This window comes from Saccostrea cucullata, unplaced genomic scaffold (genome assembly GCF_032062105.1).
Source record: "Saccostrea cucullata isolate Sc308-1 unplaced genomic scaffold, CSIRO_AGI_Scuc_v1 ctg8549, whole genome shotgun sequence".
NCBI classification, from domain to species: Eukaryota; Metazoa; Mollusca; class Bivalvia; order Ostreida; family Ostreidae; genus Saccostrea; species Saccostrea cuccullata.
In genome coordinates this window covers 22,501-35,614 of record NW_026928885.1, presented here as the reverse complement: position 1 = coordinate 35,614, position 13,114 = coordinate 22,501, and the positions used below count along the sequence as shown (strand labels likewise).

At 35.0% G+C, this 13,114-nt stretch overlaps 1 protein-coding gene across 1 annotated transcript in view; it reads left to right on the top strand.

The window, feature by feature from the left end:
• Positions 1-515: 515 nt before the first annotated feature.
• Positions 516-13,114, top strand: part of LOC134279027 (inner nuclear membrane protein Man1-like) — a gene marked incomplete at its 5' end in the record, with an annotated part of 15,810 nt that continues 3,211 nt past the window's right edge. The window contains 9 exons of the mRNA XM_062761363.1: positions 516-568; positions 1,401-1,564; positions 1,995-2,096; positions 2,594-2,696; positions 3,604-3,724; positions 5,009-5,045; positions 7,732-7,828; positions 8,001-8,106; positions 8,313-8,391. Coding sequence (XP_062617347.1) covers positions 516-568; positions 1,401-1,564; positions 1,995-2,096; positions 2,594-2,696; positions 3,604-3,724; positions 5,009-5,045; positions 7,732-7,828; positions 8,001-8,106; positions 8,313-8,391 — 862 coding nt within the window. The remainder of the gene's footprint in view (positions 569-1,400; positions 1,565-1,994; positions 2,097-2,593; positions 2,697-3,603; positions 3,725-5,008; positions 5,046-7,731; positions 7,829-8,000; positions 8,107-8,312; positions 8,392-13,114) is intronic.

Genomic DNA, 13,114 nt, shown 5'->3' with positions numbered 1-13,114 from the left:
TGCACAAATGTTGCATCAAGAGATGAAAAATCTCAAATTTGCTTCAGATGCTGGATTTTGATTACATTTTCATGAAGAAGAACTAGTTTAAATTTGTTATGTAGGTCTATTTCAAAGTATCAAATTAAAATTGCTTAAATATTTTCTTTTTCAATTGGAATGTGCACTTTTTGTTGGTTAATTGTGTGACTTTGCCTTACTTAAAGACAACATTCGTTGAGGTGAGCTCTGTAATCTCTGATTACCTATGTTTTTTTCATGCGTGCACTTTACTAACAGAATGAAAAAAGTAGAAAATCAAGCAAATTATGTTTACTTATACTATTCTCTGAAGGCCAAAAATTAAAAGTATATCAATATGTAAGACTCTTAAAGATGTCCAATCTAAGCTACTGTTCCAGGATGAAAATCTATTAAAGATGAAGCATGAAAGACACAATTAATTTGTTTTTTTCAGTTGCATATAATGGAAGATAAATACATGATAAATACATGAAGTACTCTTTAATTTTCAGGAAATGAGGAAGGCAAAAGAGCTGATCCTACTTAATCCTAAATGGGGCATCAGGTACAGTCAGGACTACTGTGTCACCCCCCCCCTCCCCCCCCCCAAATATTTTTTGCCCTTTCAATCTGGCAAATAATTTTGCCCAGATTTAGATTTGTCTGGACAAGTTGGTGCTGAGAGATAATGCTGGCTTTCTCAAATTCACCTCATTTTAAATTTACTCACTTGTAGCAAAGGTGAAAGAAGTGTAAATCAAATGGGGACAAAAAAAAAACAAAAAAAAACACCTAAAAAATCAGTAAAACTTTGGACAGAATCTCTTGGTACATTTTTCCATGGTTTAATTCAGGATCTCTCAAACCTCAGATTTAACAGAGTGAAGGCTGTAGTCTCTCTTCCAGTTCCATTGTAACTAAATGTTATAAATTGAATTAAAGCCTTTCAGGTTAGATGTTTTCATAAAGTAATACCTAATGTGTCATCACACATAGATTTCAATGATAATCTGCTGTTTTGTTGACTAGATAGTGTTTGTCACAACATGAGAAATATTTCTAGTGGTATAAAGCAAATACCAGAGTGGCTGGATCTCTTTTCACTCAAACTATGAAGGAAGAAGTATTTTAAAAAGCTCCACCTTCTAAATTAGTCACATATCTATGTGACTTTGATTTTTGCTAACTTACTTAAATTGTTAAAGTTCTAAATTATATATTGATCACAGATAGGTATATTTTAAATTCATTCATTACAAATGCCTGTCTGTAATTAACAAGATACAATTAAATCCACAAGTCATTAAAAAAATGATGCTTGTTTTGGTCTGTTTACAACTTTTTGTAAATTTTTCTTGCTTATCAAAATTTTTGATAACTTTTGATCACTATTTCAGAGCATATGATGAAAAGAAAAAACTTGTTGAGGCCGATACAGGAAAAACGCCGCTGACTGAGGACCAAATATCCCACCTCCAGACTGATCCGGACCGGGGTCTGATCACAAGGGTCTGGAGATCCATGGAAAAAATCCTCTTTGGACTCATCCTCCTTCTTATTTGTAAGTCTAGAACATGAAAATCTTACTTCTGAGTTGTAAGTCTGAAATTATAAAATCCTACGTCTGAGTTGTAATCTAAAACATGAAAATCCCATGTCTGATTTGTAAGTCTAAAACATGAAAGTCCTACTTTTTATTTGTAACACTAAAACATCCTTCTTCATATTTATAAGTCTAAAACATAAAAATCATTCTTTTTAATTATAAATCGTCCTATGTCTTATTTGCAATAAAAAAAAATTAGCTATTGTGGGTTATTGTATGTACAGTACTTTCAGTACTGTGATTTTGACTACAGGTGTAAGAGTGGTGATTGTGGGGTATTGTATGTACAGTACTTTCAGTACTATGATTTTGACTACAGGTGTAAGAGTGGTGATTGTGGGGTATTGTATGTACAGTACTTTCAGTACTTTGATTTTGACTACAGGTGTAGGAGTGGTGATAGTTGGGTTCTTCAGCTGGCGCTACCACAGAGGTCAAGTGGAACGGGAACAGAAGTGTGTGTTTGAGCTGGTGGAGAAAATCATAGGTATGTATATAAAGAGAGAATCACATTAGGTATATGTGAAAAGAGAGAATCATAGGTAAGTATATAGAGAGAGAATCACATTAGGTATATGTAAAAAGAGAGAATCACATTAGGTATATGTAAAAAGAGAGAATCACATTAGGTATATGTAAAAAGAGAGAATCACATTAGGTATATGTAAAAAGAGAGAATCATATTAGGTATATGTAAAAAGAGAGAATCATATTAGGTATATGTAAAAAGAGAGAATCATATTAGGTATATGTAAAAAGAGAGAATCATAGGTAAGTATATAAAGAGAGAATCACATTAGGTATGTATATCAAGAGAGAATCACATTAGGTATATGTAAAAAGAGAGAAAATTGCAGGTGAGTGTGAAGAGAATAATAATAGTTACGTGTACCAAGAGAAAATCTTAGCCATTAGGTATGTGTAGACAGAGAAAGTCATCAACTGGAGGAACTGAATTTGCCTAATTCTGGTTATTCTTTGCAGATTTAGTGAAGGATAATTATGAACTACACCAGGAGAACAACAGACATCCAGAATTTATTGCTGTTTCCCATGTCCGAGATCAGCTGTTACCACCGAAACAAAGGTATGAAAGTCCAAGATCAGCTGTTACCACCAAAACAAAGGTATGAAAGTCCGAGATCAGCTGTTACCACCAAAACAAAGGTATGAAAGTCCGAGATCAGCTGTTACCACCGAAACAAAGGTATGAAAATCCCAGATCAGCTGTTACCACCAAAACAAAGGTATGAAAGTCTGAGATCAGCTGTTACCACCAAAACAAAGGTAAGAAAGTCTGAGATCAGCTGTTACCACCAAAACAAAGGTATGAAAGTCTGAGATCAGCTGTTACCACCAAAACAAAGGTAAGAAAGTCAGTGGTCAGCTGTTACCACCGAAACAAAGGTAAGAAAGTCAGCTGTTACCACCAAAACAAAGGTATGAAAGTCGGCTGTCAGCTGTTATCTTAAAACAAAGGTATGAAAGTCAGTGGTAAGCCATTATCTCAAAACAAAGGTAGGAAAGTCAGCGGTCAGCTGTTACCACCAAAACAAAGGTATGAAAGTCCATTATCAGCTGTTACCATAAAAACAAAGGTATAAACGCGGTCAGCTGTTATAAAAAAAAAAACGAAGGTATGTAAGTTAGCAGTCATCTGTTATCTTAAAACAAAGGTTGGAAAGTCAGCGGTCAGCTGTTACCACCAAAACAAAGGTATGAAAGTCAGCGGTCAGCCCCAATTTTTTTACAGAATTATTTTTTATCTTTCAGAGGTACACAGAGATGGATTATCTGAATATGTTTAAAAAAGAAAGATCCCAGACATTTGTTTTCCAGCCATGTGTTGTTGATAATGTGTCTATATTAAACTAAAAACTGCATATACATGTAGATCTAGCATCTCTGCTTTACATTGCATTACTAATTTTTCATTTATCATGACAACTTTTATTTACAGTATTGATATATCATATTCGTAGTTCTATATTTAGACAGAAGCTGAGGCCCCGCTGGGAAAAAGCCGTGAAGTTTATCGAGGCGAACGAGTCGAGAATCCGAATCGAGAACCAGACAGTCCAGGGGGAGGATTTCTTAGTCTGGAAGTGGCTCCCGGTAAGTTATATATGGAGGTGGCTCCTGGTAAGTTAGGTCTATAAGTGGCTTCTGGTAAGATAAATCTGGAGGTGGTGTCCTGGTAAGATAAGTCTAAAGGTGGTTCCCTGGTAAGATAAGTCTATAAGTGGTCCCTGGTAAGATAAGGCTATAGGTGGTCCCTGGTAAGATAAGTCTGTAGGTGGTTCCCTGGTAAGATAAGTCTATAGGTGGTTCCCTGGTAAGATAAGTCTGTAGGTGGTTCCCTGGTAAGATAAGTCTATAGGTGGTTCCCTGGTAAGATAAGTCTGTAGGTGGTTCCCTGGTAAGATAAGTCTATAAGTGGTTCCCTGGTAAGATAACTCTGTAGGTGGTTCCCTGGTAAGATAAGTTTGTAGGTGGTTCCTGGTAAGATAAGTCTATAGGTGGTTCCCTGGTAAGATAAGTCTGTAGGTGGTTTCCTGGTAAGATAAGTCTGTAGGTGGTTCCCTGGTAAAGATAAGTCTGTAGGTGGTTCCCTTGTAAGATAAGTTTGGAGGTGGTTCCTGGTAAGATAAGTCTGTAGGTGGTTCCCTGGTAAAGATAAGTCTGTAGGTGGTTCCCTTGTAAGATAAGTCTGTAGGTGGTTCCCTGGTAAGATAAGTCTGTAGGTGGTTCCCTGGTAATATAAGTCTATAGGTGGTTCCCTGGTAATATAAGTCTATAGGTGGTTCCCTGGTAAGATAAGTCTACAGGTGGTTCCCTGGTAAGATAAGTCTGTAGGTGGTTCCTTGGTAAGATAAGTCTATAGGTGGTTCCCTGGTAAGATAAGTCTGTAGGTGGTTCCCTGGTAAGATAAGTCTGTAGGTGGTTCCTTGGTAAGATAAGTCTATAGGTGGTTCCTTGGTAAGATAAGTCTGTAGGTGGTTCCCTGATAAGATAAGTTTGGAGGTGGCTTCTGGTAAGATTATTGTGGAAATTGCTTTCGGTAAGCCCAAAGCAACTTTCTGTCTTGTGCAAAAAAAAAAAAAACTTTGTTGAGAAAAACTCGTATACAGTAAAATCTGTGCAATCCGTCACACTGTGAATTCTGACATTAAATTTCATTCTCATTTTAATGTTTTTCATGCTCTTTTACACGGTGCAATCTGACATCCTGTCTATTCCGTCACAAAATTTGACTTCCATTGCCTGTCGGATTAGTTAGGTTTCGCTGTTAGTGTGACTAGTGTGACTCTAGGTAGAATGTGAATAACTTAGATGAACTAAAACAAAACTCAGTAATTACAGTGCATGTGGTAACTGATTAAATCTTTTTCCTTGTAGGCTTGCTCCAATGGAGGAAAATACTGGCAGGGTCAAGGTAAAGTCAACAATTTTCATATATCTTTATTAAGGTCTTCCGTTTCCAACGGAAGACCTTCTACTGATTCTGTTGGTAAAGATTATTATTCTTTTTTTTTTCTTCTACTTCCTAGACGCCAACTTTGAGGCCTCATATCTCACTCATTTCTCAACGGATTTCGCTCAAATTTTCAGAGGTTATAGACGTTTATAAACTCTATCAGAATGATGACTAAAATTTCAAAAAGTCACTTCCGGTTTTGAGTTATTCCCCTTTAAACGAAAAATCATAGGCTTTCGTTTCCGGATAAAGGCTCAGAGACCACAAAAGCTGGAGCAGAAATTTTACTTGTTTTAGATAACAGAAGGATTGAAGTTGTGCACATCGGTTTTTGTTTTTCGATTTTTGCATTCAAAATGGCGCTATATAGGGGTCAAAAATTAGAACGCCTAAAAGAGCGAAAATTTACAGATATTTTCCTTTTTATCTTGAAAACTAAAAATATTTTGTTAAGACATGTTGAATAAAAGTTGTGCATAATTACAAGCGCTTTCATTTGAAATCATTAAAAAGGGGCTGGCCCCTAAAATTAGGGATCTAGGGCCCTTGAAAGTTTTTGTTTAATATCTCAAAAAGTATTGAGAATTTATAATACATCAAATAAGCGAAGTTGTTCAAAATGTCAAGCTTTATCTAATGAGGTTGTCAAAATACGTTCGGGGACGTCACTTCCGGTCAAACCGGAAGTAGTCAAAAATTGCAATTTTTGTTGTTCTTGACAGGTTTTTGGATATCATATGTCACTGGAAGCTTAAATCTTAATTTTCCGTCCGATGACGGTACTTCCGATCAAACCGGAAGTTGCCAAAAATGGCTTGATTTTGCAAAAATGAATATAGATTTGGAGGATTAAACCATTTTTCGACTTCATTATTTATTTTTTTTTCAAATGAAAGTAACTTCCGGTCAAACATGACGGAAGACCTACTCGTTGCTTTGCAACGAGCTCGACTCTAGTTTTTGCTCCTCTGTTTTGCTTAAAAATATGTTTTAGCTGTACAGTAAGCACCAGTTAATTCACTGGAAAATAAATCTCATTTAGAAGGATTTTTTTATTAGTCCCATTTAGAAAACATCTCTCTATGTTCCTTATATAAGGCCATGCAAAGTTAATTCCTTGGTTCTCTGGCCTTTTTTTAGCTCACCTGAGCCGAAGGCTCAAGTGAGGTTTTCTGATAAAAATTTGTCCGTTGTCTGTCGTCGTCGTCGGCGTCGGTGTAAACTTTTCACATTTTCATCTTCTCCTCAAGAACCACTGGGCCAATTTCAACCAAACTTGGCACAGAGTATCCTTGCCCACGCCCTTTTCCAAGGGGAGATAATCATGAATTTGTTAAAAATTAATGGCATTTTTAAAAAATCTTCTTCTCCAGACCGCTGGGCCAAAAAATGAAACTTGTGGAAGCATCCTCAGGTAGTGTAGATTCAAGTTTGTTCAAATCATGACCCCCGGGGCAAGAAAATGGCCGACCCAAGTTTTACATAGGAATATATAGGAAAAATCTTTAAAAATCTTCTTCTCCAGTTCAAATGTAGATTCAAGTTTGTTCAAATCATGACCCCCGGCCACATAGGAATATATAGGAAAAATCTTTTCTTCCAGAACCACTGGGCCAGGAAAGATAAACTAATGTGGAATGAATTGTGTTAAAAATTAATGGCATAGTTTTACATAAATATATAAGAAAAATCTTTAAAAATCTTCTTCTCCAGAACCACTGGGCCAGGAAAGATGAAACTCATGTGGAATCATCCTCAGGTAGTGTAGATTCAAGTTTGTTCAAATCATGACCCCCGGGGCAAGGGTGGGGCCAAAATGGCCGACCCAAGTTTTACATAGGAATATATAAGAAAAATCTTTAAAAATCTTCTTCTCCAGAACCACTGCGCATGGAAAGATGAAACTCATGTGGAATCATCCTCAGGTAGTGTAGATTCAAATTTGTTCAAATCATGACCCCTGGGGCTAGGGTGGGGCCAAAATGGCCGACCCAAGTTTTACATAGGGATATATAGGGAAACCTTTTAAAATCTTCTTTTCAAGTACTTCAAAACTATGATTAGTGATATGTATATGGAATCATCCTCAGGTAGTGTAGATTCTAGTTTGTTCAAATGATGAACGCCTGGAGGGGGGGGGGGAGTAAATTCAAGTCCGATGTGCTCAGGTGAGCACTGTGGCCCCTAGGCCTCTTGTCAAGAAATATGATGAGGGAGGGAGGCATTTTTAAAAAGAATACTTTTTATTGCCCCCAAAATATGATGAGGCTGCTTTTTACATTGTAAAAAACCTCAAATAATGATGAGGGAGGTGATTTGTTGTTCTTTTATTGATTTAGCAATAAAAAGGGTTAATTAGGCACCCTTGGAAGAGATAAGGGAGGGCCTGAGAACCAAGAATTTTTTTTTTTTGGCGTAACTAATCTTGCTTACAAAAAAAAAAAAAAAAAAACAAAAAAAACAAAACCAAAATTCCAATTGCCTGTGACTTCCTTTAAGTCAGATTTTACATTGGAAATTTAGTAAAAATTTTCTGCTGTGTTTGATAATAATGTAGAATGAATCAGAAATTAAGGTTACTGTTTAGAATTTTGTCTTTACAGAAATGTTCATTCATTTTGTTTGAACAACTTTATAATTTCAGCGTTTGGTGAGAACAACGCATCGTCAGGTGGTGGAGGGGCCCTGCCCTATAGCCCTACCCCGTGTCTGAAAATCAGAAACATGTTTGATGCAGAAATGTGAGTCTCTGATCTTAATCCCAGATACTCTAGCACTAGGATTTAAGATTTTCATCATCATTTTCATTAAAAGTTTCCATATGTTTTGTCGAATTCTTCGGAGAAATGAATCATAAAAGCTCTGAGCTTCCCTAACAAGGGTTCTTCTAAATTGTTCTGTTTTTGTTGCCAGGGAAACAGACGAGGATTGGGAAGTGAATGTTCAGGATGCCATATTGGAAAAGTGCAAAGGAATTATGGGAATTCTCCATATCTATGTGGACTCCAACTCGAAGGAGGTAATTCACTGCAGCACCTGAACTCTTTACCACTTACTGAATTGTGGAACATACACTTAATGTTCCTGTCATAGAAATATGACGTTACTTTTTCCCCAAAAGCACTTTATAGTGTACGATAGAAGTTAATCAAATGTAGCACTGTATCCTTTGTTTTACAGGGGTGTGTGTACATTAGATTTAACACTGTATCCTTTGTTTTACAGGGGTGTGTGTACATTAAATGTAACAGCTGTGAGACGGCCTACAGTGTGTACAAATCTCTTCATGGCTGGTGGTTTGATGGTAAGTTGGAGCGGATAATTATCATAATTAAATTATCACCGTTAAATGGGACACTTGTTGGATGTGTCAGTTTAAGATAATTTTTAAAATGTTCAGTTGGTTTTAACCCCCATCCCCGCAATCACGCATTTTAACGCATATACCGTTGCCCCGCAATCACGCATTTTAACGCATATACCTTTGCCCCGCAATCACGCACTTTAACGCAATTTTTGTTTTTGACGTTTTCTGCTCTTATAACGCGTAAAGTTTGATGGGATGATAATAAATGAATAGATTATAAATTTTGTAATTCCATTCTGATATCTTTCGCAAATAATAATATTTTCCCTCAATTTGATATGTCCAAACCGTTCGATTTATTTGACGAAACTTGGAATGCGAGACAAATTAAGGTCTTTCTTTTTACGCTAAATCAGCTCACCACTTGATCCACTTGTTTCGGTGATGTGGAAGTCACTCTATCTAGCTTGTGTGAGAAGGGACTATTGATTCAGAATTTATCGAACTTAACGAATGATTTTTTTTATGTTTGATAAAAACCAGTGCAGAAATCGACAGAAGGAGCGTGTAAAATTACAAAAGAATTATTAAGTTTATACATTCTCTGTCATACAACCGTAGAGAAAAGAAGTTTGTTCATAGAATATAGCTTTGTCCCAGTTTACATGTAATCTTATGTTACATGTAGTCTCATGTTGTCTTATTTGTTGTCCTATTTGAATTCAAATTCGTAAAAACTGATTATTTTCCCACCTTACACATTATACACAGCAATAAAAAAAAATACACATACACAAATCAAATGAAACAGAATAAAGGAACGGCAATATCATGTTAAAAAAGAAGTTGCTTTCATTATTAAGTTAACGTTTCCGATATTGTGAAAAAAAAGTGTCACACGTACTCGATCGTGTATCTTGATTTCTTAACATATACGTATACATGTATACATAAAACAAGATATTCGGGAAAATTTTAAAGTATACTGAATACTTGTTTGATATCTTTTTAAAATCCACTGCGCTACCACTATATGACATGTCTCAACAAAGATTGTGCTAAAATTTACAAAATCTGCGATGAGTAGCTGCTTAGAAAAATGCGATGAAAAAATGTTACATGTATATTTGGTGCTGACAGACGCACGGTAATACAGGAAGTTGACATCAGATTTTAACAAAAATGAAACCACCATTTGGCATGCCACAGTGACGAGTACATGCTAAAATTTTAAGCACCTGTAATGAGTACTGCGCACTGTCTTGATGAGAAAACTGCGACCAAAAACTTTGTTATGGACAGACGACCAAAAACTTTGTTACGGCCAGACACATAGCAAGACGGACGGGAAAAAAACACAAGTGTAAAACAGTATACCCTGTCTCATTCTCAGAGGGGGCATGGTTGAAAGAATTATGTCTACTGATTAGTTTTATCAGTAGATATATAGTCCTTTATAGGAATATTTCCTTATATGAATATATCCGCTCTGAGTACGTTCATATCGTCAGTATATTATTTGAAAATATTCACTTATCAGTCACTTTCACATGTTTAAGAAAACCTATATACTCTGTAGGTTCATGTATGTCAACACTGCATACTTTAAAAATAAGTTTTGAAAAATTTTAATTGGCGAAGTAACTCTCAAGAAGAGGACGGCGGTGTGATCTGATTGGATTCTTCAACCAACTATATGTTTATGTTATACACAAAAAATACTTTTGACATCCATGCACTTGTGTATGGACAGTTAACTCGTGATTGTTTTCAAAGGGTCGTACAGCTGGTAAATACATGTACCATGTAGATGCATTAATGAGGAGCATTGCATTTGGACGATTAAAACTTCATTCTTTCGGCGGGGGGGGGGGGGTTACATATTTGACCAACAGCGATCTAATTTATTCTCCGCATTTCATCTCCGGAATCATATTATTACATTCAGTATTTCCGGCATTTTTTTTCTTCGATCAACAGCTAGCTTGTTAAATAAAGGGACTGATTATATTATATATATTATATACCGTATATACTCGCCTATAAGTAGGTCCGCCTATAAGTCGGTTGTATTTAATAAGCTTATATTTCAGAAGGACTGACCTCATATGATACCATTGTTTTTATAGCTTGCCTATAAGTCGGACACAGAGTTTTGAACCCCCGTTATCTGAAAACCTCATATGATACCATTGTTTTTATAGCTCAGAAACATATACGGTAATTAGCATTTTACCACAGGAATGCTTAGCATTTCATACATTTTTTTTTGGGGGGGGGGGGTATTGATCTTGTCTACCAAGTTTATGAAAAATCGATCAATGAAAAAGAAAATCAGCTACACTTTAACTATATCATGTCAGTGATGTCCGACAAACATGAAACTGATCTCAATTTGACATCCATGTTTTTTTAAGAAAATAAAGCTTTTGATGTCAATGATTTGCCGGTATTGTTCAAAGATAATAATTTCAATTTTCAATTAAGAAAGTCTTCGGTCACAGTTTATTTTCCTGAAATTTACTCTGCAATTAATATCGGAAATAAAACTATAAATTGTCAGTAAATTATGTTTTGTTGGAAATCAAAAGTAGAATATAAATAATCTGAAAAAAAGTATGCAGTCAAAACATTGAGATAATCTGTTTATTCTCCTGCATGTCTGATTTATATGAACATTTATTTCGGTCAGAATTGTATATCTTTTACAAACACAATCAATTGTATATCTTTCACAAACAGAATCAATTATTTTTTTTTTCTGTCGTTAACTTGTATTTCTTAATACTATAGTAATAGCATGGGCTATCGCAAATGTATATACATGTAGTGAAAAAATTGTATATATATCCACTACGTATTTACTCCTGATAGATCCTGAGTAATTGATTAATCTCAATGTTTATCATGCTATTAATTAGACTTTTTTTTGCAAGTTTGAATAAATTGATGTGAATACGTCAATTTCCTAATTAACGTAGACAGGTTTTCGTGTACATCGAACCTGCATGCTCATAAAGTTCATCGTGTCAAAAAATCAAGAAATCTGATGGCAACCCTTGGAAAATTGAGGAAATGCTTTCTATATTTCTCAATAAATACAGCTACAATTACTGCATTTTCATAGAAACATTTTTAATAGTACTGTCATATTTGCTCCACAAATAATCGGAATACTTATAGGACAACATCGGGAAAATGTCGAGTACTGATCGCTCCGTCCGAGGAATTCTTGGACTCGTTTGTAAACTATTCTATTGTTTATTGAAAATGTGTAAAAATACCATTACAAAGAAAAACTTCTTTTCGATGTTTTTCTTTTCTTTTTTATTTATTTATTGCAAATTCGCCTACAGCCCCATCACTCCCGAGTTTTTTCTTTATTGTTAAACGTGCTGATTTTTTTTAGTAGCCCAAATGTACCTGTAGGTGTAAAGATTCTGCAGTCTTCGCTATAGCCAAGGGGTTCCGATACGCTTCACATCTCCACCATGCACTAGAGTAGATTTTGGATCAGAAACCCCTGGCTATCAAGGTTTAGATATATATGGCTAATTTAAGACTGATTATTTAAATGCCGAGTCCCATGGCAGTATTTCATCCGTATATCAAACAAAATATTAATAACAAGATGTGATCAGTTAAATTTTATAACATGTATTTTAAAAATTTTAATGTTTTCCATCTACAATGGGCTATTGCATTGTTGAATAGAAATTAAGCGATATTCTAATATTTCAACAATATTTATTAATTTAAAAAAAAACAACCCAAGAACAAATAAATTAAGTTAAATGTGCTTAAACCTCCAAATCCTTTTTGTCCTAAAAATATATATTAAATTAAATTTTTAAAATTTTTCTCAAGTGATAATCCTTTCCTACTAGACCTCATTTCTATTTTATTCATAATTAAAAAGTTCTGCAAGTTTCAATAAATGGTAATGCATGTGACTGAAGAAATAATAAAAAAAGGTTTTTGGATTTGTTGCTGTCTGTAATTTTAACAAGAGCATACAAAATACACCCTGAATGGAACTCAAACAAATTTTTTGAACGAAGTTTTCGATTAAGATTTAAAATTCATAATAAATTACCTGTAGACTATGATAAATATATCAAGTCTGTAAAGTCCACATAAAAGAATTATTTAATCAAAATAAACAGGATTAAATCATCAAAATACTTGAATTCATTTTACAGATGATTGTATAAATATTAGGGCGATATATACGGCAACAGTTGCTCATTATACACTGTGCAAATGCATCCACAAAATCACATCTTTTCAGCACGTAATCGCAAGTGCGCTGCGGGGAAAAGGATAACGTCATCAAAAGTTAACAAATGTAATGCTACTATTACGTCACAGACCGCGCAAGGGGCAAAGAGTTAATAATTCTAAAAAAAAATTTACTAGATCTATGGACATAAATAGGTCCAAAAACAAGTGACATATATTTAACATTTGAGGAGCTGGCTTATATCTAGACTTTGCCTCCTGCCCAATCTGTTTATGTATTTCTAAGTGCTGCGCAATATCACTGGTTAACCGGTGTATTCCGATTTCGTTCTTCACAATACATATGGTGGTATTTTTTTTAATACTGGTTCAGGTTCGATATACTATAAATTGTTATAAAAAGAGTTATTTGCCCTTTTCAAGGTAAAATATGGTGGCAAGCAACATGAAGTGTGATCAGAAACCAGAAACTTGTCTC